This window comes from Urocampus carinirostris, chromosome 7 (genome assembly GCF_059441175.1).
Source record: "Urocampus carinirostris isolate Australia breed hairy pipefish chromosome 7, RoL_Ucar_1.0, whole genome shotgun sequence".
NCBI lineage: Eukaryota > Metazoa > Chordata > Actinopteri > Syngnathiformes > Syngnathidae > Urocampus > Urocampus carinirostris.
The window spans coordinates 43,577,951-43,604,699 of NC_142355.1; the positions used below are offsets into that span (position 1 = coordinate 43,577,951).

Here is a 26,749-nt window from a genome sequence, read left to right on the forward strand (position 1 = left end):
TTTGTTTTATTCTACTTTAAAAAAATATCTAACCGTTTTCATCATATTTAAGCCCATTCTGTCATTTATTAGGGGAAAGAGAGTTTTAAACAAATATATAGATTTTTTGGGAGTGCTTGGCTTGAATATGGAGGCGCTTAAGCACCCCCAACACAGGCTGGTTTCGCCCATAGAGATGTCACTTTTTTCTTATTTAAAAAAATAATAATAAATGCAATTCTTATCTAAACTAAATGTGACTAAATGAAAAAAAATCATCAGCTACTTAAATTAGTCGTCTAGAGATAGTTTTTAAGGGAAATAACGGAAAATAAGGGAAATAATACTTTGCAAATGACCCGTTTGGTATAAGGATGACGTATCCAATTACACGTTAACCCGGCGACATCATTTATTTAAACAGGGAGGCATTGATTTAGGAGGCGCCGAATTCAAACGGGATTGCAAAGAAGGTGAGTTGTTCGTGATGGTCCGTTTTAAATGTGCATCAAAATACAATTGTAATTCCGTGTTTTACGAGCTAGCCCATAAGACTGATTGATGGGATACACGTTGCTTACCTATTAGAGCTAATTAGACTGGTTTCGTTGTCGTTTAACCGAAAAAGCGATGTGCAATGGGGAACATACAGGCCGTTCATATGAAAAGCAGGATCATTGTCAGGACGATTCTCATGGTACATGTCAAATGCATGATGTGGATAGAGGGGGGGACACAACTATTAGTAATTACATCTTTTGTTTTCTTGCTTTATTTTTGTGTTTTTTTTCATCATTTTCCCTTTACGTTTTCTTTTTTCTTGCTTTATTTTTGTGTTAGTTTTTTTTTTCTTGCCTTTTTCCCCAAAATGTTTTCCTCATTTTTCTCTCTTCCTTTTATGTTTTACTCTCATCTTTCCTTTTCCCAAGCTTTTTATATGTCTTTTATGTTTTTTCTTCTTGTTTCCTTTTTCACGTTCTTCTTTAATTTTCCTTTTTTTTCATGGCTGCTCTTTTTTTCTTGGGGTGGACAGTGTGTCCATGGGTGGGCACTGCATTGAAAACCTTAACATGCAATGGGGCTAGTCACAAGTGTTTCTTATTGCATGAAGTTTAATACATATATTGATTAGTAAAATTTAATGATTAAAAAAATGCTAAGGACTGCTAAGTTTAAACTCTAGTAAACACTTAAAATGACGATCAGACATCAATCAATCAATTTTAAACTTGCGAAGAGGATAGGAAGACGAGCATTCAGGTAGAAATCCCACCCGTTTTAAGGACCTCCATTGAGCCATCTCTTAACAAAATTGTTGCAGTTCTATAACCTGTTTAGCCCTAATGGCTGTGAAAATCTAAGAACATCAACATAAATGGGCGATTGCCACAACGATATCAAAATAACAAACAACAATGCCATTGATCTCAATGCATCATTATGTTCTGCTGACATTACACAGCAAATGCTATTACGGAGGCAGGTCAGGGAGGGCTTTGTGAGTTGGGTTGGCATGACTGATGGGATGGTGTATGCCGTCAGTCAAACGGTGGGGCAGGCACACAAGTCAATGAATCCAGCCATAACAAACGGCGCCAGCTAGCTTTTCAGTGGCTTGTAACATCATCAATTAAATCAGACTCTTAAGTCAGTAGAGCACAAAGAAATGCTGATCATCATGTTATCGGGTCCGGGAAGATAAGGGAGAGAAGGCAAGGAATAGCAAGGCTGCAGGTCCGACCTACTGCTACAGCTAGCATAACAACTCTCTTAAACCACCACTGCCGAGCCTGTATCTCACAAACGCCAGATCCGTTTCCCGGATGACTTGGAGCTACAACTGGTGGGAGAAGGCTACATTCAGTACTGTTGTATTTTCAGGGTCCCTGCAGATTCTTTAAGTCTCAAAAGTTTTAAATTAATTATTCTAAAAGTAATGCCTTGATTGGCATCAAACGTCTTAAAAATGTGAACACATTAATGAGATTCATATTTGTTTGAACTTAAAAGTTCTAGTAACATCTATCAATGATCTTTTTTAGTAATTCACCAATTTATTTTTGTGGTTACATGGCGTGACCACAATAGTAGACCTCTCAAACCGGCAATGTGGTTGTATTTGGGCATTTCAGAGCATGTCTTGGGTTTAACCAAAATACACAAAGAAACTTCTGAAAGAGACATTTACCGTATTTTCCGCACTATATGGCGCACCATGTTATAAGGCGCACCTTCAATGAATGATATATTTTAAAACTTATGCCATACATAAGACGCACCCCATTATAAGGCGCTATAAGTGCATGCTGGTTTAAGATCAGGTAATTGTGCAATTTTGTAATTGTAATCCTGTGCAGTCCTTCAAGACATTTTTGGGATTAAGGGCTATTTACGGTAAATAAATGTGACGACTTGACTACAGTAGAGAATGTAGTTACTTTATGCAACCTCTAGATGTTGCCACGCTCAAGGGAATGTCAACAAAACATTCAAAAAGGTCAAACTTTATTAACAAACAAGCTTTCCACAACTCCATTCACTCCCAAAATAAATAAACAGCCGTTTTATTATTTTCTCTGAGGTAAAGCATTTTCGTGACACATCTTTAACATCTTTGAACAACATCGACATATCATTTTATTTTTTGTCCATTTAGTCAACACGCAAAGAAAAAAACATCTGATACTGTTATTTTAAATGAAACGTTAGTGCAATCGCAATAAAGTGACACTCGTAATGTGCAAAAACAACGAGTGCAAAGCAATAACATAATAACTGTAAAATGTAAAACGTAAACACACAAAAGAAAAACAAAGATCACTCTATAAGCTCCTCATCGACGAATCCCTCGAATTCTTCTTCTGCTGTGTTCGAATTGACCATATCTCAGTGATTGGGCCATCCAACACGTCCGGTGTTTTTGTGCCAGCGCTGTTGCCTTCATACGTATAGTTATCGTACTGACACTTCTGCTTGCCGCTCTTTGTTGAACAACCCACTGTTCAAGTGTCTCCTCTAACTCTGGCCATCTTGCTTTATTGCCACGGAAACTTTGTTGAGTTTTCCTTACTTGGCGGAGCTTATCTTCATCCTTTCTCCACTTCCGTACCATCGATTCATTTAAGTTTAACTCTCTCGCTGCCGCTCTATTGCCGTGTTGTGCTGCGTGACTGATCGCTTTGAGTTCAAACTCGGCGTTGTACGCGTGTCTCTTAACAGGAGCCATTTTTTATACAAATGCACGTATGAAAGAGAATCTCGCTCTCTCTCTCTCGCTCTCTCTCTCTCTCTCAAACGTGACATTCTGAATAATTCTGCGTTTGTTTAAGGTAAATTGTGCTTTACATCTTCACCAGTCATAACCCTGGATTCAGACAAATACTGTATTTGTTGAATATGAACTAAGCAGTTTAATGGGGTAGCCATTTTGCCACTTAGTAAACAAATACAACACGAGCCCCGGCAACTACCAATCGTTTAATATTTCCCGGTATGCACAGCGCGAAAAATGGAGTCGGCGGCTGTTTCTCGTAGTTGCGAGACCTTGCGAATTTAATATTGAGCCATATATAAGGCGCACTGTGTTATAAGGCGCATGGTCAGCTTTTGAAAAAAAATAAGACTTTTAGGTGCGCCTTATAGTGCGGAAAATACGGTACTTCGGACCTTGGGAAAGTGTAAATTAATATTTGGCCCCGATGCCGTAGTTTCCCTGTCCTTGCTTTAGAGGCTGCTGCAGACTTGCAAAATGTGTCATATTATTTTTGGGAGTGAAATCAATAATAAACACTTGTATCTCAACTTCTTAAGCAGTTAAGTTCACGATTTTCTTTGCCATAAAATGAGGTTGATGTTGATGAGCTTCAGCATCTTATTCGGAGTAATGTGACAGAATGAATCTTTTCCCCAGGTCTTGTGTTTGACCCTCGTGTTGTAAATTACGCCATCAGCATGGCAAATTTGTTTGATGAAATCTCACAGCGGCTGGATTTCTCCAGTTGCCGAAAGGAAGGCAGCGATTGTAGTAGCAGCAGTGATAGTAGCAGCGACAACCACTCCGATGACTGCACCTCAGAGATGCAAAGCCCCGGCAGTCCTGCATGCAGGACCCCCCGGGTGCAGCGCCACCGCAGTCGCTGCAGCGCCCTGTCTTCACCTTTGCGTTGCACCAGCCCAATTCCTTACGCCTCTTGGAAAAAGCTGAGGCTTTGCGATTCCCCCAGCACGCCTAAGGTAGGGGAGGCCACATCAGTGTTTCCCATACCATATAAAAATGCTGGCAGGCCACCAGGGTTTAATTGGTTCCTGCCAGGTTCTTAAACTTTTATATATATTTTTAAATTTGTTGTCATCTCGGTCACATTTGATTAGTTTATTTAATGATTATAAGTTTTGTTTGCTTAGGAGAGAGATGTGTGTGGGGGGGGGGGTTCTTTACTGCTGCTGCAGCAGCATATTGAGCACGGGAACGGCTGAAGAGAGATTGCAATACGGACGGAAAAAATACGTTTAAAAAAAATTATTTGCCTTTTTTAATCATATAAATGTGCACTGACTGAAGAATCTGAAACAGTCTCTCAAAGCTTAGCACCTCGTGTTCCTCAATGTCAATATTCAGTACAGACTAATGATATTTTTGTTATTGTTATAAAAATTTTAATTGATAATTTTACAGACACGCCCCCGGATCCCCCTACACTGTCCACCCAAAGGGGTCTCAAAAAATTCTATGGGAAACACTGCACATTGACACCCATCATTGCAAACTAGCAAAATACATTTTGTAATGTCCAACCCTCTTCTGTCCCCTTTAGAGTCTGCTTTCCAAGTCGTCACAGCCTTATTCCACCACGAAAATAAATCGCCAGCCAAGAACTGTGTGCTTCACCTCGGCTGTTGCAAATCTCATCCAGGTGCCTTCAGTCAATGTGAACCCATTCACCCCAAACTCTGAACACAGGATTGGTCATCCGCAGCAGCAATGGAAAGGCATCCGTAGGAGTGATACGGATGCGGATTATGGGCACAGGTAGTCGATGTGAAATGTGTCTACACTGCGTGTAGGGCGGTTTTGGAGGGTTTTTTTTTTTGTCATATTGTGCAGACATGAAAATCTCACCTTTAGGAGAAATTAAGTTTTAAAGTAAAAAAAAAAAAAAAGGTGAACTAAATTAGTTGTATAAGTCCCAAGAGAAAATGTTTTGAGGTGGGGAGGTGTCGGATTAATTTGGGATATTAATCTTTGGCTGATATGAGAGTCAAGGAAGATGCAGGTTTGATATCAACAGGAGGCCTCCAGTAACCGCGGGGAGAAAAACGGACCCACTCCATTGAATGACTCCCTTTCTCTCACCGTGGCTCAGTGACCTGAATGTTTTTATTGAGAAGAAGTCAAGCAGTTGTAAAAACATACCATGATGACTTTCCTGTATCCTTCAAAATAAAGACTGAAAGTGTGCATATATTTTAAACAGAATCATATAAAAGAGTAGAAAAATAGAGAATAAGTAATAAAAATAGTATGAACTCAAGTACATTCCATCAGAGCCATTTGTGACGTGAATAATAGAGATAATAGAGAAAATTACAAATAACTAGATTTAATATACCTTACAGGAGGGGGTTTTGTGCGATTTCCCAGAGTGAATCAGGCGTTTGAGGTGGTACGTTTGAAACGATATAAGTGTTGTTCGTGGGGGCAGGACTACTGTATTTATTTGTGTGTAACACACATTAGACTTTATCATTATCACAATATTTTTATTCAGTTTTAAAGACAAATGTTATAGAATGGAGAGGAAAAAAGCCGTCCTGACGGATATAAACAAGCACAAAAAAAGCACCAGAGAAACGACTCTTTTGTGTATCTCCGGGTTCATATGGGTCTTTACCATGAGCACATACGTCTCGCAAGCCATATATGGCCCTTTTCGTGAGTACATTTCTCTGTGGCGTTACAAAGTCAAGTGTTCAAAAGCTGAGTAGATCATTGATTCGTTGTGTCTCATGATTAATGAGTTGTCTATCATATTCAAGGATTTAGACTTTTGGAAGTAGATGACAAAGAATCCCTTCAAATGTAAGCGAATTTAAACTAATTATGTTCACTGTTGATATAATTTATAGTTAAGACTCTCAGAACAAACTGCAAATACCCAAAAACGCCAGCAAACCACTCAGAGCAGTTTGATTTGGTAAGCTGTAGAGGTAGGCGGTGTACTAATGTACTGGTACCTAATATTGGCTCTTGGAATTTTGTTCCAATTAGTCAATCTACAAAAAATACATTCCACTTGGCATTTCTTTTTTCTTCCTTATGTAACATTCAGATAAAACTTGTTTGTTTGTGGCTTTTTATTTAAGCATGGCAAAAACGTCAATCTTTAATTTACAAAAGGAAACTATAAACAGTTGCACAAAAAACTGTTGTAAAATCAAATTAATAATTGCATAGTTAATGTACAATACAGAAACATGTTCCCAAAGGGATTGGGATCAAGCTAAAGCTTTTAAGTGCCTACTCCTTTTTCCCTTTTTCTCCTTTTTGTGGGGAAAACATATTCAAAATAAATTGAAAACTGCACTGCATCTCTGTTGGAAAAACATGTTGGCCATTTCTAGTAAAGATCTTTCTCAATGGCAACTTATCGTTGCAGCCATAATAACTCAAGAAATTGGCACTAGCCTTAAAAAAGTGCTATTGAATATCTCTTAATGTAGTTATGGTTGAAATGGGTCACATGCTTTTAGCACAATCAATTAACGACTATGGACCTTATTACATTTGTTTTTTTAGGTTTAAACACAGTCTGACATCATCGGAGGAGGATGACGAAGCCTTCCTTCCACCAAAGGTACGACCTATTTTTGTTGCTGCCTGAGTCACCCGTGGCTGCCTCCTCCATGCTTTGTTCTTCAAACTGACAATTTTCATTTTCACATAGCACAAATATTTCGGGCACTGAAAATATCAAAAAAATTTTAATTACTACATTGCAAACTAACAGAATGAAAAAAACAAGTTTTTTATTGCAACAGAACAGAACAGAAGCCAAGGGGGTCAAATCTAAAGAAAGCAGCAAAGTAACAAAATAAAAATACTGTATTACAATGTCAACAAGACAACTAAAACACTTTTCATCGCACAATATTTCACTCAGTAATGCAAATAAAGTGTCAATTGTCTCTCATTGGCCTTGTTTTTGTTCTGGAACCGTAACATGTTCATAATTTTAGTTGCAGCTTGTTGCTCTCTGCAGGGTGAGGTTTTTATTTAAAGTTGTGGTATTGCCACAGTAGAACACGACTTTGCGAGATAAATTACACCTGGCATTACCCTTTTCCGTAGTTTAAAAAAAGTCCACACCATACTGCACTTTCTTTTTTCCACTGTCATTTTTAGATTTCTAAAGAATCTATTGTCGCGTAGATTTGGCCCCCTCAGCTGCTTGGCAAGCAGGATGCAGTACCAGGCCAGGTAGGGGGGAGTGTTCGTCAGTCAAACTCTGGCATAAACTTTGAAAGTGGCTAAGGGTGCCAAGTGAGAGGGAAGGGCTGCACGATCTACATAGAGAAGCAATACCTTGAGGAAATTTGTGGACGTGTGAAGTGTTGATTTAGATCTGGGGCAATGTTCCCTCTAATTTTCCACGGGTCTGAGCGTTCACACAAAGTCGGTGAGCAGCGCTTGAAACAACAGTGAGCAACCGGCCTACAAATGTCGTTTGTTCTTACAATTCTTTCACAAAATATCCATTTTTTAAAATTTCCCGATATATTTTGTCGCATAATACTAAAATTTTGGGGGGCTTATTTAGTCGGTTGTACAATACAGAACTGTATTTAATTACATTTTTTAGTGGAAGTACAATGTTGGCAACAAGATTCACTTGATCTAATTGGAAATTATTTGCATGCAACACAAACTTTTTCTTCTTTTTTCCGTGTTTTTTTTCTACTTTTTAAAAAAATTCCTTTAAAAAAAAATCTAATTGTGTTTATTTTTTCCGAGCTGTTACTTTTTTCTTTTTGTTCTCTATTTACTTTTTTCCTACGTTTCTTTTTCTTTTTTTCTGGCTTTTCACTACTTATTCATTTTGGTATTTTTTTCTTTTTTGTTCTATTCCCCCCTTCCTTTAAGTCATTTTGTGCATAATTTTACATAATATTTGGTCATGTTGGGATTTAAGAAGCAAAAACAACCCGAAGAGTCGTTTAGGACCTTTTAGTGAGCCGAGCCGAAGAAGCCGGTTCCCCGACAAACTCTACTAACTTTACTCAACTTCATTCTCCTTCAACTCGACTTCAAAATAACGCATTTAGGACACAACGTCAGGGGAACCCGTGTATTTTTACCTTCATGCACTGTAACTTTGACTTGAGTCGCTTCTTAATTAGTAATTTTGAGCCCTCATTTTTGTGCGCTGGCTAGATTTTCTTGTGCGCTCAGAATGTGCGAGCAGTGCGCAATTGCGCACGCGCGCAGCTTCGAGAGAACACTGATCTGGGGTCTCAAATTCGCAGCCCCGGGGCCAATTGCGCCCTGCTGGGTAATAGTTTGAGGCCCCAGCCTTAAAATGAAAAGGACAGCGGTATTGACCCCATCTTGGTGGGAATAATAAAATTCATTTAAAAAACAAAAACCAATACTGATTAAAAAGATAACTAAAAAATAGATCAACTGTGAAAAAAATATCTGTTTACATACTTATAGGTAGCGAAATTTGCATTTATTTTACATAACATTAGCCTCCCTTACATGGAGCCGACATCAGCCAACTTGCTGCTACAGGTATCCCCAAAAACAAGTTATTTTTTCCTTGTTTTTGCCTAGCTTTTTTTCTTTTTCTCTTTTTTGCATCTTATTTTCCTTTTCTTTCTTTGTTCCTTTTTCTTTTTCCCCTTTTTGTCTTTTTCATTTCCTTTTTCCCCGTTACTTTTCTTTCGTTCTCTGCAAAAGGCTGGGCAAAAAAAAGAAATGTGGTTTCGTCACTTTAATTTTCAGTAATTTGTCTGCTTTCTTAGCACTCGTTTTCGTTTGCACAGCACAATAAAGTGGTCAAATAATACATTGACCCATTGATGTCAGTGCAGCCTACGCAAATTCTGGATGTATTGATTACTGATTTGATCTATTTTCAAATTATTGCTATTTTTTATTTTTAGATCTTTTGTGTAGCAGTTTTGGGAAAAAAAAATATTTGAGAACAGTGATCTTGTTTTTTTTTTTTAATAAGTTTTCTTATAGAAAACGAAATTTGGCTCAACCTCACCCAGACCATAGTTCTGGGGGCCCTCAAGTCAATAGAGTTTGAGACCCCGGATTTAGAACAACAATACCGATCCGATCAAAGTACAGTGGAACCTCGGTTCTCAACCATAATCCGTTCCAGAACCCTGTTCGAAAACAGATTTGGTCGATCACCGAAAATCGTTTTTCCCCATTAAAAGTAATGTAAAATCGTTTTAATCCCTTCCAACAACCTGAATGATTAACACGAACATAAACATGAAGCTAACCCAGGCTAATCGTACGTTCGCGTTAGCGTAATCTTCCGTACGGCTGAGCCCATCCCAGCCATCTCCGGACAGTGGGCAGGGGACACCCTGAATTGGTTGCCAGCCAATCGCGGGGCACACGTGGACAGACAACTCACTCCCTCAGTCACACCTAGCGACAATTTGGACCGGCCAATTCACCTGAAATACATGTCTTTGGTACGAAAGATTACGCTACCATGAACGTGTAAAAATAAAAAAATCAGGTCGTTTACACGTCATTTAGCACCCGGGTCTCCACAACAAGTGGTGAGCGGTTAAAGGATAAAGAAAAGATTTATGAATAGGATTTCTTACCTTTGTGGTGGTCTGCAGAAGCCATGCTCTATTCCAGGGGTCAGGAACCTTTTTGACTCAAAAAGCCATAAAAGCAAAAAATATTAATTTTATTTTGGGAAAGAGCCACACCATATATTATGAGACAAATTTACAAAATTGCTAAACCCGCACCCCAGACAAAAGCTTAGTCTTCAGCACATTTATTTTTGATGATTTGATAAAAAATATGAAAAGAGAATAATGCCAGAGCCCCTGTCCCAAAATCAACAAACATACCACTTTAAACTTGTCTCTTTCTTGCAATTACTCAAGATCGGTTAAACTCCTTTTGACCCTTTTTTTTCATACATATTGGTTTCAAAACCAGATGCAAGCAGTTATTGTGTAAAAACGTCACAACATTCTGCAAATAGGGAGCCTGATGAGCTCACTTTTGGCGCAGATGGCGTAGGGCGAGAGATGGGAGGGAGTGCTTGCGCTTTTTGCATGGCTCCACCCATCCCTCCCACTCACCCAATCAAAAGACTAAGTTCTCTTCCGGTGTTTTGGCGTATTTACAGTGTGTTCTGTGGATTCATCATAAGGTATCTGAACACTGAACACAGATTATATAGTGAACTTTTATATAAAGGATTCTTTAGCGTTGTACAGCCAAAACGAGTTTTTTTGTGTGACACCTTGACTGTAAATTGTAGTGAAAAACGTGCCCTATATATACTGCGAAGTAACATCGGATACTTGGCTTTGGATTGGATTTGCGTGTACCTGAATAGGATGAACAACTTAAATTTCGAACAAGATGGAGATATTTTGCATGCAATCAAATTTGTCTCTGAGCCATAGATATTCATTGAAAGAGCCATATATGGCTCGCGAGCCATAGGTTCCCGACCCCTGCTCTATTCCCTCGAAAGAAGGGAAACTCGCACATTTTCTTCATATTTTGCTATTATTTATTTCTTAAATGCAATAGTTGTACGCACTACTCTTCTTTTTTCACCTGTAGCAACTTTGCTGCTTGCACCGACCTTCTTCCGAGGCATAATTAGGGGTTAAAACACTCCGTTCACCGATTTTAAAAAGGAGTGCGCGCTCACGTGACAACAGTTCTTCACGAGGGGTGGGGGCATTCTACACCCGTACGCCGCTCAGCATTGCCCCTAGCGTACCGTCATTCGAACTCCGATTTTTTTGAACGAAAAGCGAAGCAAGAATTTCTCGAAATTTTTGGTCGAGAACCGATTTGTTCGAACTGAGAGGCGTTCAAAAACCGAGGTTCCACTGTACTTGCTTACAGTATCAATAAAATCGACATTTGAATTGATCCACCCACCCCTTCAAATGACAAGCCTCTCTGATTTTACCTAAAATGAGATGAGAGAACATTATGACTCATTTTCTGCTATTAGAGATGCGTTGATCCTCTGTGTGTGTATGTAGAGGCAAGCTGTCCAAGCCCTAATGCTGTCACGGTACGAGAGTGAGTTCCTGGAGCTGGAGCGCATTGGTGTGGGCGAGTTTGGAACGGTTTACAAGTGTGTGAAGAGGCTGGACGGATGTCTATATGCCATCAAACGTTCTAGACGACCCCTCGCTGGCTCTGCAAATGAGTGAGTTTGAGGAATGATGTTTGCCAGTTTCTCAATCGCTTATGTGTACGTGCATGTCCTAGAAGGTGAATTTATAATACATTTAGATTTTTTTTTTCTGTGTGCAACATGTGCTTCCTCAAAAGGTATTTCTCACCCCTTTTTTTTCCTACTTATATATGGTCGAGTGAAATACAGTACTTTATTTCAGTGACTGTCGTCATCGACGATACAAAAATGATTTATTCACATTGCAGGTAATTTTTGCTTACTTAAAGTCAGGTATCTAACGTAGTAGCCCATGAAAATGAATAAAAAGAACAGTACAAAAAAAATAAAATCAAGAAAAAAGTAAAACGCTAGGGGAAAAAGGAAGTAACAAATAAAAAAGGAAGTAAAAAAGGAAACTAGAAAGCAAAATAAAAAAAAATCAAGAAAATAAGTATAAACCTGTAAAAAAGAATCAAAAGAAGAGCGATGGGTAAAAAATAAAGAGTAAAAGAAACAATTTTGGAAGTCTCTTTAATCTTGTGTCTCAAATTAGCAAAAATATAAAGTCAATCTTTTTGCCAATATTGTACTTCCATTAAAAAGTGTGATAAATACAGTTCTGTATTGTGCAACAATTTACAGCCGAAATGGCGTCTGTTAGCGTGACACCTTGAATTTAAACTAGTTATGATGTGTCGAATACAGTCGCTCCCCTACTTACGAACATTCGAGTTACGAAAAACGGTAGATACGAACATTTTCTTCGGGATTTCTAAAAATACTTGGACATTTTGTATTGGGCACCCTATTCTGAGTACAGGACAGTACTGTAGTGCTTCTTTCCGCAGTTGCCGGCGTGCGGTGGCACTGTGAGAGCTCATCCAGCATCTACGTCTTTTTAGTTTGTGTGTAAACATACTACTCTGTATCTCCAGCACGCTAAGAACTTTGACATTTTTATTGTTTAGTATCTTGTGCATCCATTCAATATGGTTGGTATAAAATGTAAAGAAGAGGCGAGCCATTCCTTTTGAAATGAAAGTGGAATAAGAAAGATAGCTGCGGTTGAGAAAATGGTTGGATCGCTCTTTTTCGACCACTTTCTACCACGGAGGAGGAAGATGCTTAACTCTGAAGCTCATCTTCCAAAACTAAGTTAAACTTAACTTTATTTATCTTTTATAGAGCATATCTCATCTCATTAGCTGTACCGCTTATCCTTATTAGGGTTGCGGGGGGGCTGTAGCCCATCCCAGCCATCTCCGGGCAGTTGGGCAGGGGACACCCTGAATTGGTTGCCAGCCATTTGCGGGGCACACGTGGACAGACAACTCACTCCCTCAGTCACACCTAGGGACAATTTGGACCGGCCAATTAACCTGACATGCATGTTTTTGGAATGTGGGAGGAAACCGGAGTGCCCGGAGGAAACCCACGCAAGCACGGGGAGAACATACAAACTCCGCACAGTAAGGCCGGTAGCTGGATTTGAACCCACAGAGGAGGTTCCCACGACCTCAGAACTGTGCCGCACACGCGCGAACCACTGCGCCGTCGTGCTGCCCATAGAGCATATTATTTTGTTCAATGTTTATTTTTTTCGTACAAAACAATGCAGTTTACTTATGCAAGCCTTAAACATATTTCTATAAACCTTAAAAATACATTCCATACAAAATATAGCACTGGAGCAACGTACGAACAAACTCAACTTACGTTCCGGACGATCGTTCGTATCTTGTTTGTAAGTAGAGCAGCAAACGGTAATGCACACCGTATATAAATCACTTTTGAGAACTGTTATGCACTCTACTGTAAAGCTTATTATGCAGAAATAAGCTTTATGGTAGAGTGCATAACAGTTTCAATACGAGCGATTTGAATAGAAAAAGGCAAAATAAACATGTTACCTGCTCAAAAGTGATTTGTATACGGCGTGCATTACCGTTCGATTACATTCACAACAAATACAAAGACGGAATGGTTTAAGTTGTATTACATTCCCAACAAATGCAAGACGAAGTGGTTTTGGTAATATGTTCGCCATTAAATTCCCTAAAAGTGATATAAAAGTTAGATAAAACGAGGTAAAAGTGGTTGTAGTAGCGAGGGGAGGCAAATCTCGGGAAGGATGCATTTCTCGGCATTACGCCGGCTCGGCAGCTTTTATAACCGTGGTCCACACGAGAAAATGACGCGATGAGGAAGCGGAACAGTCGCCGGCGTCTGTTTTGCGGGCATACCACCGATGAACAGCGGGTTGGCCAATTTTGCGCATTTTCCATCGCGGGCAATCATGGGAGAGAAAAAAAAACGCAAGATTTTACCCGCGATACAGACGCAAACGGCTGTGTGACCGGGCCCTAAGATTATTAAAATAGGTCACTGAGTTTGTTGTCAGTATAACATGAGTTTTTTAGCTATATTAAGTTTATTATTTGATCACCACAGCATTACTTTGATAATCACATTATTCGTTTTAGTTGTTATAAATGCACTTATGTTCGTCCACGTATTTGAGGAAAAAAAAGGACATGTATAATAATGCTTGGGAGGTACCGGAAGTTGATTTAGGACATTACCAATCTGTGGTATTTGATGATTAAAAATAGCTGAACAACTCATGTTATAGTGACAACATGATTATTGACCTATATTAGGTTTATTATTTGATCCCCACAGCATTACTTTGATAATCAAATTATTCATTTTGGTCGTTATAAATGCACTTATGTTCATCCACATATTCGAGTGAAGTATTTACTTTGGGTATTTTTTCGTATTGGTACTTTCCCAGCAATGGTCTTCCACCCTTATCTTATAGAACCTTCAAAATCCAGCTGTGTGCAGTTTCAACAAAAGTCTCTTGTTAGTTGAGACTTTTCTTTATCTTGTAATGTAAGTTCCCTGGAGAGCTTGTTTTATGTTCCATTTTGCATAAACCACGCCTTCCTCCTATAAGAGAGGGGCTGAAACAAATTTTGATGCTGTTCTAGGTGGGAGACGAGCTTCCCATCGATTGGACTCTATTTTGTCTTAATTTGTAACTTTGTGATAAATCTGAAATGATCTGCATTTATATAGCGCTTTTCAAGTCAATGACTTCCCAAAGTGCTTCACATTTCCCAAAAGCGGCCGTGATCTGTGCAGCCATGTAAGGCGCTAACCTGCTTATTGGGGGTATTGGGGTTTCAGTGTCTTACCCAAGGACACTTCGGCATGTAACACGGACAAGCCGGGATTCGAACTGGGATCCCTTAATCCTAAAACGATCGCTCTACCTCCTGAGCTACTGCCGCCCCAAGTGCATTGCTTCTCACCAGCTCTATTTGATCAATTCATAAATGAGAAATCTTTTAAAAAATTGGGACTATTTTCGGGCCGCAATCCATATTTTTAAAAGTGCACAAAATTTGCATTTTATAAAAAAACATTTTAAAACTGAAAAAAACATATATAGAAACTCCTCGTGTACTACTTAATCCATCTCTGATTTATATTATTGAGTTAACAGAATCATTTTTGGGCGCACAAACCCAGATCTGCACACAGTATAGACTGCACTTACACGCACACACTAACTCAGGCACACGGGCCTCAACAAGCATACAAGCTTTCTTCACTTGCTTACTTAAAAGTATATTTTCAGAATTATAAGGAAAATGCAGCCAGTCCAATCAACTGGCCCTATCACTCTCCCTGCGTTTTTGTTATTGATTTAATCTATTTCCTTTGATCTTTTATTTTATCCAAGAATATTGGTTTAATCTGAATCAACAATATCAGTGTTTTACTTTAAGTTGACGTAACCACCTCTTAAATTAGAAAGTTCATAAATATATTGGCTTACATCCAATCAACAATATCAAAGTCCCACTTTCGCACAGATGTTGGCTTGAATCTGATCTACAACATCTGAATCATACTTTAGCAGAGATTCACGGCACATTTTTGTCAAAATTTGCCAAATAAGCATATGAACCTCTCAAAGACACTAGAATCCCTTTATCCAATGCATAAGTATCCGAACGGTAAGAGCTTGTTTCCTCTTCAAAAAGACTGGTATCGCTTAGTCTTTGACCCAGTGGCATCAAAGGTGGAGATTAAATTCTCGAACACCCAAATGAGTAATCCAGTTTATACAGGCGAGGCGCCTCAACCAAATGTAACACCCTTTCAAAATAATATCACTTTTACACAAAATCCCAACTGTTCTCTCCAGCCAGAAGACTTAGTGAGCCAATTAAACGCGCATAAAAATAGAAAAATCTTACCTCGACTCCAATCGAGAAAACATAAGGTAATTGTAGAGGATAATTATTTTACCATTTCAAATGTGGGCCCATGTTCTGTTTCCTCAACTGTCCGCCTGGGCTGTCCTACGACGCAGAGGTCAGAGATGTAAACGTCCGGGTCGCCAAATGAGGGCGAAAGACAATTCCGATGTCTCGCAGCTTGTTCTTTTGCTGGACCAGACAGAGTATTTGGACTTTGAAAAAATAGAGCTGGAGTGAAGTAATGCAATAGAGGACATTTATTACAAAGTTTTCAAAATTAAAAATAAAACTGAATGCAATCCGGTCCACCTAGAAAGGCATTGAAATTTGTTTTAGCCCCTCTTGTAGGAGAAAGGCATGGATTGTGCAAAACTTAACATGAAACAAGCTCTCCTGAGAACAAGATGAAGAAAAAAACTCAATGAACAAGAGACATTTGTTGAAACTGCACACGGCTGGATTTTGAAGATTGTATGATAAGGGTGGAAGACCGTTGCTGGGAAAGTACTAATACGAAAAAATACCCAAAGTAAATACTTCACTCGAATATGTGGATGAACATAAGTGCATTTATAACGACCAAAATGAATAATTTGATTATCAAAGTAATGCTGTGGGGATCAAATAATAAACCTAATATAGGTCAATAATCATGTTGTCACTATAACATGAGTTGTTCAGCTATTTTTAATCATCAAATACCACAGATTGGTAATGTCCTAAATCAACTTCCGGTACCTCCCAAGCATTATTATACATGTCCTTTTTTTTCCTCAAGTAAGTGTACAGTATTGCATATCCAAAATGCCAGTATTGTTGTCATACTGATTACGCAATAAGTCAATATGCATTCACTAAGCAGCTGAAATGAATTCAATACGTACTACGTATCATTTCAGGCAGCTGGCTCTGAAGGAAGTGTACGCACATGCAGTTCTCGGCCACCATCCTCACGTGGTCCGCTATTATTCTGCCTGGGCTGAGGAGGACCACATGATTATTCAGAATGAATACTGTAATGGTAATAACTGGTACTTGATTTTAAGATTTGTATCTGCGTATAAGGTTTTTCATGACCCCTTATTTTGTATGTGCATGAGTTAGGTGGAAGTCTCAGTGATGTCATCAGGAAAAAAGAGGTGCAAAGAGAAATGTTTTCTAGGGCCGAGTTGAAAGATTTGCTTTTGCAAGTGTCTTTGGGTCTAAAGTACATACACAGTTTAGGACTTGTGCACCTGGACATCAAACCAAGTGAGTATGTTTTTAACTTTGTCAATTTTCTGTTTGAAATTCGCTTCAAGATATGTTAATTTCGGGCCCATGTAAAATTATGGAGGACCGATCATGCTATATGTATAAATAAATACCTACAAATACAGGGTTTCTGCAACTTGAATGTTTACTACTCTGTTGCCATTACCTGGCTTAATCATGATTGTAGCCTCCGTCAGCCAATTCCTTGAGTACTAATAGACTATTTTTTATTTTTTGGAGAGGTTTGAAAGATTAGAAAAATAAATTTGACAGAGGCCTTTCGTTTACCAATTTCAGGCTACATTAACGAAACAAAACAAAATCACGAAGGACTATGAAAGCACCTTTTTTGGTACAAAAAAGTGTGTTTTGCAAGAATACATCCGGTATTTGTGAGTATTTTATTTGTACATTCAATTCTGCATAAAGCAGGATTGTTCTTCCATATACAATTTGATACATATTTCAAATAGACCAGTTCTTGCGTGTTGCTAATTTTCCTGTTATCTTCAGGTAATATATTTATCTGCCAGCGTACTGTTTTGAGCACAGCGGTTGAGGGGGAAAGTGAGGATGAGGAGGATGAAAGCAACCATCCAGCAGGAGTTGTGTATAAAATTGGTGAGGGTGATGATTGCTATGATTAATGCTGCCACCACCAAATTAATCCTTTCGGAACTATGTTTACATTTGTATTTATCCGGGCCAGAAGTCCAATTTGTGTGGGTTTATTTCTTATTTTTTTATTTTATTTATTTTTGGGGGGGATGTTTCGTGTTCCTTGGTGTTTTATTAAGTGTGTGGCTCAGACATAATCAGATTTTTTTTCTTAAATTCCTTGTAGGCGATTTGGGTCATGTCACATCAAGCAATAGCCCACAAGTCGAGGAAGGGGACAGCCGCTTTTTGGCCAGGGAAGTCCTTCATGAGGTAAAATAAAGCCCACCAATCTAATACTGTAAATCACCGACTGCAATCAGGTACTTTTTTGCGTGGCGGATGGTCACAAGGGTGTTGGCGGTGACCTCGGAAGCGTGCCAGGCCCTTCCTGCGGATTCCCCCAGCTACGGTGCCCATCGGAGCCCCGCGGCAATGCATCCGGTCTCCTCGGCCGGCGCCTAGCAGCTGGCTTAGAACTGGAACAGATCAGGGAATTCGACTATTAAATTAAAATGAAACCTCACGTGGGCGTACAGCAGGCGGTGACGCGATGAGATTTCTGCTAAGTGCTCTGAACATCAAAGTGAAGAAATTATATATGAACCGCTGATAACCTGTGGGAATAACTATGACTCTGTTAGGTAGTCAAATGCCTCGTCGTCTAATTAATTAGGGATGCACATGAATGGATAAAGAATTGAATTCCCTCTACCCCTACGGAGTATGATCATGTGAATTGTTTTGGCAAGTACAGCCTGGTGGCGCCTATCCCTCTGCAGACCAACAAATGTTTCCACCGAGTCTCGAGGCAAGCCCTCTCACATATTAGGCAAATGTGCTTACACTGACTAAAATTCAGGAGCCCATACAATCACAACAACCTGTTCACTTGTTGGTTTAAGATCAGGAGATTGTGTAATTGTAACCTGTGCAGTTCTTTGAAATATTTTCCGATTTAAGGGATGTACAAAAAATATCATGCGATTGATCTTAAGCTCTCTTATCCCTGTGCACACATGACAAAGTGATAGTTCTGTATTGCTACTATTACAAGAAAAAATCATTATACATGACGGCAGTAGTTATTAATTAGGAGTTACATGAAATTTATTGGGCTGAAAATTATCGGACATATCTCGGCATAATACGTGAGTTTTCGGCCCCATAGGAAAAATATTGCTGATGGTCACCTGCTGCCACATATCAGCAAGCACTACTTTGTTCTGTTTATAAAAATTCCACCCAAGCATTTGTGTATGATTCTTTTGACACACTCCTGTCTATATTGATATTCTGCTGTGATAGTTGATTGAGATTGCCAGCTCTGGACCCAGCCCGCAAACAAGTGTCTTAATGGCGGCAGTGTGTAGCTCTTCTGTTCTAGACATGTCCCCGCTGATTTCTTTTTTTAGATCTAAGAAAATTGAATGAGTTCATTTTTATGGCTGTTAAAGCATGCAGCTTAAAATCAGGTGCATCTTGTACAAAAACAAAGTGGAGTTTCTTCATTTAATTTGCTTGCGCCTTTTGATCAGATGCGCTCTGTAGTCCAGAATTTACAGTATGCATTGTAGCGCTATGATTGATGGACGCCTCCTTTTTTGTCCTAGGACTACAGCAATCTTCCCATGGCAGACATTTTTGCTTTGGGCCTTACTGTACTACTTGCTGCCGGGGCTCCTCCAATGCCCAGAAATGGAGACGAGTGGCATCGCCTCAGAGAAGGTCACCTTCCAATGCTTCCTATGGAACTCCCTGTGCCTTTAAATGCACTGCTTCAGGTATAGTTTCTCTAAAAAGCTTGTGGAATGTGGTATATCTGAATTCACGCAAGTGACTGTTTTATTGTGAAGGGATGTAAGATGGTGGCAAGTTCTTCATAGCCCTATAATAGCAGAATACATACCTGTCAACCTCAGCCAATATTTCTCCTTATTAATGATTGTGATTCCAATAATCATCCTTACAAAACAATGAGATGCCTATTTGCTTATAGCAAGACCGTGTAGAACAGGGGTCTCAAACTTTACTATCTTGCCGTCCACCAGAACCAGGTCTTTGTGAGGTTAGGCCAAATCGGCTTTTGCATGAAGTTCGGATGAAAACATTCCACTGTTCAAAAATATTGTTTTTTTTTTCCAATACAGAAAAGATCTAAAAAATAAAGACTTAATATGAAAATTGATCAATAAGAAATTAATGAATTCCTAATCCGCTAGGGCTGCACTCAAAGGGACGGTATGTATTATCCTACCACAAGGGAGATTACATGATTGCCTACCATCTTGCCGCTACAAGTACCCAGAACAAAAAAAACCTGGCAAACGGCGGAGCAAAAAAGAAAAACTGTGCGTTATGGTCACTGAGTTTCTGTGGGTAGTAATTTTTTTATGCTATTTTCAGTTGGACAACAGGATAGAGTAACATAATACACACTGTCCCTTTAACTTTCATATTAAGGAAGGGGCCGAAGGTATGAGATCCCTGGTGTAGAATTAAAACAAAGATCATTAGTGTGAACAAGTTTATTTTATTTACCTAAAATGCTAGATTGAGGATAAAATTTGCACGGCAATTTTACTATGACAGTGTCATCCGCTAGCAGTGACAGAGACGACTGTCATTAAAACTGAAATGCAGGCATGAAAGTCTAACCTTAAGGAGATTTGTACCGTTATAAAGTCAAAAGGGTGACCTGCTGTAATTGTATAAATCGAAGGAAAATGTTTTGAGGTGGGGAGGGGAGTATTGTGAGATTTCCCAAAGTGAATCAGGCATTTGAGGTGGTACGTTTGAAATAAAATCTGTGTAGATCGTGCGGGCAGGAGTTCTATATTTGTGTGTAGAGTGCATTCGATTTTCCTCATTATCTCACTAGTTTTATTCACTGTACCTAAGCCAAATGTTAAAGATTGGAGAACACAAACTCGTCCTAAAAGATATAGAAGGTTCACACGGGTGCTTGATATCCTTGAAAATTCTTTTAATAATTTTTCAAATGCATGAGATTTGAGTGAAGTGCTTGAAAATGCTTGAAATTGTTGCCATGGCCATGTTTCTTAGTAGTTTGACTATGCAATAAATTAAGAAAATAAAAATACAGGGCGTAAAAATGTTGCTTACACACCTGCTCTGGTTGCTTGTCATTATGGCCTTGTCATGTGAAGTGTCACTGCACCTTAGAAATAGTTCTTCTTGGCCCGGGCCCAAAATTTGGGTATCGTTTGGGCATAAAATGTCAATCATTAAGTCGGGCTGGTCAGTCTTATCCCCCGCGTTTTATCGATTTTTTTTTTTTTTTTTTTTTTTTTTTTTTTTAAATTTCATTTATTTTTTTAATTTAGTTTTTAATTTATTTTTATTATTCTCGTTATTTAAGGATTTACACAGCATGAACTTACTTTTACTCAAGTAATTATTCAGATAAATAAAATGCTTACCTACTTATCAGTTTAACTCAAAATGTCTAAGTCCAAAGATATTTTCCTCCACGGTGTAGGGGTAAAAGGCGCGCAGTTTCCTCCTTCCACGTTCTCACGTCAGACGTCATCTCTGCTTCTTGCCAATAGCTTACAAGCTTTACAAAATTTCTTTCTGCTTTTTTGGCCAAATCTTTCAGTATTTGCAGCTTATAATATGCAGAATTTGATTTTCTTTACAGTGCCAGTTTGTTCAGTTTGACTTTTGTTTAAAGCACGTTGCCGAGATGCTCACTTGGGCCCTAAACCGTTCATTAGCCGTACCACTTGCAGTGCACACTTGATTTGAGAGACTCGCCCCAACGTTGACCCTTAGCTACGTAGTTAAGCCGAAAGTTTTTCGCTAAAGTACGCACGGCCGGAGTAAAGCTCCGTGATTACTTTGGTGGCAAATTAAAAATTCTGTTTATTTTTTTTCTGGCTTGTTTATCAAATGACTGTAATCGCTCGTGTTTGGGCAGGTTTGTGTTTATATACCCGCGACACTGGTCGGGTCGGGCTGAATTTTTAGGCCCGATCTTACTTCTACCGCACCTACTGGCGCACCCTAGAGGATGGCTCTAATTAGAAAACTGGCCTTTTTTACCCGTGTCACTAAGCTCTTTTGACTTCCAAATGGCTCCTCAGATTTTTTTTTGATGAATTACTATCAATGATAATAAAACATTATGCACCAAATATTTAGTAATTGATTTCATATGTTTTGAAGGGATCCCTAAAATCACACAAAACTTAAATTAAAATTCACAGATCTACAAAGAAAATGTGTAAAATGCAAAACAATTTTAGCTTTTTACAAGAAATATAAAATTAAGTTTAATTGTATAAAAATAAGTATTACAAAAAGCAAAAGAAATGCTGTATCTAAGATGTAAATACACCTTACTTCAGAGCCATCAATTAAATTAACATAAGTCAAGATTTGGCTAATTTAGCTGCTTTTAATACACATAGTACTTTTTGGGGCCTTTTTGTCTTCCGTATTGAACTCTATAATTACCAAACACGTATCGAGCCCTTTCTGTGTTTGTAAACAAGTGTGACGTATTAAAGCTGCGCATGCATTGTTGACGCAGAATCAATAAATTTGTGTCCCTTCTAGCAGCCAATTCACACAAAAAGATTGTAGACCATAGATAGGAAAAGCTCAAAAAAGCACAAAGTATGCGCCAGCAGCAAGATAGTGAATTTATTTCAGTCATCAAAGTCAACAACAAAAAGTTCTTTTGATCAGCGCTGGATTTTATTCCTTTTCGAAGGTACTGAAAAAGTATTTAAAAAATTGGCGTTGGTACTTGAAAAGTGCTTGAATTTAGCTATAAAAAATGTGTACAAACCCTGGATATAAATGAACACAAAAAAAGTACGATAAGGAAAATTCTCTGGGGTATCTGATGGTGAATTGTACTTTCAGGACATGTAAATACATTGTAAAATTTAAGTGTATATTGTGTTCCTGGTTTACGCCGTCAATGAATTATTTTAATCATGGCCACGTATATAAAACATTTGTCACTTTCTCAATGCTTAGTTTTAGCCTAGTTTTACACTGATTTTTTTTTCTCAATCAGGAATTGCGTTAGACAGTCTTTCCTCCACACCCTTCTTACCTTTTCAAGCCTTGACCCATTTTCATGCCAGGGTCTGGGCAAGACGTGATCAGTCTAACAAAAAGCGAGTTTTTAAAATGCTTTTCTACACAAAAAACAATTCAAAAACTGTAGAATGGCGTACAAGGTTTGAAATGACCAAGAAATGTATTAAAGAAAAGGAAAAAAAGTATAAATTGACAGTTATGGCAATATAACGTCATGTCCTGTGTTGGGGATAACGCCGTTACGTAATTGCGTTTTTTTTTTTTTTTTTTCATTAACTGGGTAATCCAACTATTTCCGCTGTTATCGTTGCATACAGTCAGAAGCGGTGCGTTACTTTGAATATATTGAGACGAGGCGTGACGGTGAAGACAGGTGTTTACTTTCGTGTTACTTGCAAGTAAGCCATAACCTACAACTGTAAACAGTGGACACAGAGTACATGCTCTAACAATGTGGCACGATGGGTAATGTAGTTCTTAAAACCCAATACAGTACATCGCATAGAGTGAGGGATTGGATATTCAATTTTTATTGAGTTGTGATCAAAATATTTGAAGTGCAGTTGCCTATTTCTACTTGATCAGTGTCTTGGGTATTTATTTTACTCTGCAGTGTTTAGCACACTTTATATTAATGAACTGTTTACTTTTGCTGTGTGAAAATACTTGAAGTACAGTAGTGTATACAGTATGTCTACTTGAGCAATTGTCTGACGAGATTATTATTTTATAGGGTGAACCTCAATATTGTTTTACGGTTGACTTTTTCGTGAGCAAAATTCTTGAACTAAAGTAGGTTGTCTAAATGACCGGGTCTCTAAGGTTGTAAGAGTTAGATTTTATTTATTAAACTCAATTTATATTGTTTACTGCTGGTTTATGTGTTAATGTCAACTGATTGTTTTTGTTGCACTTCAAGTGTAGGATAAATCTATTGCTTGTGAGATGCAATAAATATAAGATTTGTTCTGTAACACAACTACATGACTGTTTTTCTCTATCCAACTGACTGGAATACTGCTCAGAAACTTTCAAATTCTTTGGCATTCAACTTTTTGTCAAAGTAACAGAAATAGATCCCTGGGATCTAGTTACTTTTACTGTAGAGTAATTCAGTTACTAATTTAGTTACTTTTTGGAGGAAGTAATGAATATCTAATTACTTTGTTAAAGTGCCCAGCACTGGTCTTCTAACAACTCTAACTCTTAAACTAAATGTTTGCGCTCCACATCTGTTAAATACTGTATTTTTCCATTATTGTGGGCTGTTATTATACCACTCTACCCCTACTATTGTGATGATTTTGGTATCTTGACTTTTAATTGATGTTGCATCCCTTTTTATTTTAATTTTTCATGTAGCTGTGTTTGGATCCAGACCCCGCAAAACGGCCTACAGCCAAGGAGCTTTGCAAGCACAGCGTCTTAAGGCAGGAGCGGACTGGAAGATTGGCAGCTCAACTGCGCCAAGAGCTTAACGTAGAAAAGTTCAGGACTGCCATGCTTGAAAAGTAAGAACCAAATTATCTGAGAATTATACACTATATATATATATATATATATATATATAATCACTAATTCATTAACCGCATGGGTTGGGTCACCAATGAGGAAGCAACTCTGGACAGCTTTCTCCACTGTTAATAGTTTGTGAAATTTATTTGCGTAGTGATAATGTTGTCTGTCCAGTTCTTTTTTGGTCTTCCTCTCCTCATGCCCCCTTGGACTGTGCCGTGGAGAATTATCTTGGTCAGTCCTTATGTTCTTGAAATGTGACCATACCACTGAAGTTTCAGTCTGCGCACAGTTGACAACAGTGCTTTGTAGTGTCCAATATGCTCTCTGATGATGATGTCCACCGTTTCGTTTGTCACATGGGCTTAATAGCTGATGCCTAGAAGTTTCCTGTTGCATCGCATCGCCGTGATTTGGATTTTCTTTTCCAGTTTTGCTGTAAGAATCCATGATTCGCAAGCGTAGAGGAAGATGGAAGTAACCAGCGTTTAAGCAATCCTGACCATGATTTCTGGTTCTGACCCCTCTTCTGAGATAACATTTCCAAGATATTTGAATTTGGTGACAGGTCCTAGCTCTCTGTGGTTTATGGTGATGTTTGTGCTGATCTTTTGGGGATTGTTGGCTGTCATCGTTTTTTTCCTGTGCCGATTTCCCTCCGTATACTTCCGCGATGCTTTGTCCAGGCGACTGACCAGATCTGAGATATCATCAGCAAAACGGAGACTATTGAAGTTGTTTCTACCAATATTGACTGTACTTTCATGTTGCTCCAGAGCTTCGGACATGATCCTCTCCAGGAAGATGTTGAATAAAGTTGGAGAGAGAATGCAGCCTTGCCTCAGACTGACTGGGGTTCGAAACCACACTCCAATGGTACCATTGATCAGTACCGCACTGTTGGCATTGGCATACAGTGTTCAATGGTCTGAACTAGTTACTGGCCCATGTTTTACTTTTCCATGGTGGCCCATGAAATGGCTTGCCGCACTTTGTCAAACGCCATCTAGAACAACAACACTAGGTGATAGCGGTTTCTCTGGTGTTGTTGACATTTCTCACATAGGACGCGCACATTAAAAATCTGTTCTGTAGTGCTCCTTCCCTCCCTGAAACCTCCCTGTTCTTCGGCTAGAATGTTTTCTTCGGCTTGGTCTTAATTTTGAAAGTGTGTGTGTGTGTGTGTATGTGTATGTGTATGTATATATATATATATATATATATATATATATATATATATATATATATATATAATGTGTGTGTGTGTATATATGTGTGTATATATAGGCAGCACGGCGGCGCAGTGGTTAGCGCTTGTGCGGCACAGTTCATGTCATGGGAACCTGGTGGGTGTGTGGGATCATGTAAGAAAAGATGACCTTTCTGTTCCTGATGTCCAGCACTGGGCATTTTTTAATAAGTATCATTTTAATTATGTTCAATCTCTAAAGGGCGCTCCAAGAGGCTCGTCAGGATGCTATGTCGCCCATGAGACCAGAACCTGGCTTGAATCATCCTGAAAAACCGGGTTCACTGCCCAGATCTGGGAGGAGGCTTGTGGGTAGAAATACTGCACGGTCAATGAGCTTTGGTTGTCCTGGGTATTGAGTCTTATCCGGAGAGAGCATCTTGTCCCATTGTTTGCATGCAACCCTCTTGTTGGTTATGTAGACAAGTAATTGCAGCCATTGGCATGTAAACAGGTGATTATTATTTTTAAATTGTGAATAAAGGTTTTAAAGCTTATTTGTTTTCTAGTTCACATTGGTGGGTTTTTTCCCTTTTTGAGAGAGTGCTGGTCTTATAATTTGAAATGTCATTTTTAAAGCTCCCTGGACTTCTGTTACCTTGTTTTCATCACTTTTTTTTAATGCAACAACATCGGTTAGGCTATTTGCTTCCTTCCTGTTTTAAAAGTTTCATACATGATCCATTTTCTATGAAATGTGCGTAAACAAAAAGGTGATTTTACTGTTGTATGATCATTTCATTTTTACAAATTGACTTCCATGTGCATTTTCCCCAGCATTCTGATTGGAGTCACTGGGAAATTTAAATGCAAGAATCACTGGGGGCCCTTGGTAAGCAGGGTGTCGAGGGTCTTCATAAGGCATGACAGACAATAATGCATTCCATAAGTGCCAGTTGTTAAATGTTTCACCTGCTCATTTGTATCTTAAAGATGGGGTTAATTGTTTGTGGTGTCCTTAAAAAATTAAAAGTAGAATATTTTCTTGATTAACCCTCCTGGCATGCATTTTATTTTGTGACACAATACATGTCATTTATCATGATTTGGAACTTGAGCGTGATAACTGGGGCACAGCACAATAACATTTTTAACATCCACATTTTTTCTCTACTGGGGTGAATTTGAGCTCCCAAGTGTTGACTTTTCAATGTTTTATTTTTGTTTGAAAACACCAAAACACTAAAAATGTACTTAATATGTACCTGCATGCCACGAAGATTAAGTATATGAAATGGCCAATTGAAGGGCCCTTAAATATTTTCCCTACCGCGCCTAGATGCTTTTATTTTACTCTTAGCAAAGTGGTTTGGGACAGAACA

General features: G+C 38.7%; 1 protein-coding gene across 2 annotated transcripts; it reads left to right on the forward strand.

Annotated features, from left to right (window-relative positions):
• The first annotated feature begins 278 nt into the window (after positions 1 to 278).
• Positions 279 to 26,420, forward strand: wee2 (WEE2 oocyte meiosis inhibiting kinase). Of its 2 annotated transcripts, none has more exons than XM_088341061.1 (12): positions 279 to 452; positions 3,890 to 4,212; positions 4,794 to 5,008; positions 6,776 to 6,833; positions 11,257 to 11,426; positions 16,573 to 16,694; positions 16,778 to 16,924; positions 17,441 to 17,548; positions 17,772 to 17,857; positions 19,198 to 19,368; positions 24,026 to 24,174; positions 25,630 to 26,420. In XM_088341061.1, exons 2-12 carry the CDS (start codon positions 3,931 to 3,933, stop codon positions 25,784 to 25,786), a joined length of 1,665 nt encoding a protein of 554 aa, XP_088197187.1. In that variant the 5' UTR covers positions 279 to 452; positions 3,890 to 3,930; the 3' UTR covers positions 25,787 to 26,420. The 2 variants fall into 2 exon arrangements, with proteins under 2 accessions (XP_088197187.1, XP_088197186.1); XM_088341060.1 differs by lacking the exon at positions 279 to 452 and adding an exon at positions 656 to 676.
• The last annotated feature ends 329 nt before the right edge of the window (positions 26,421 to 26,749 follow it).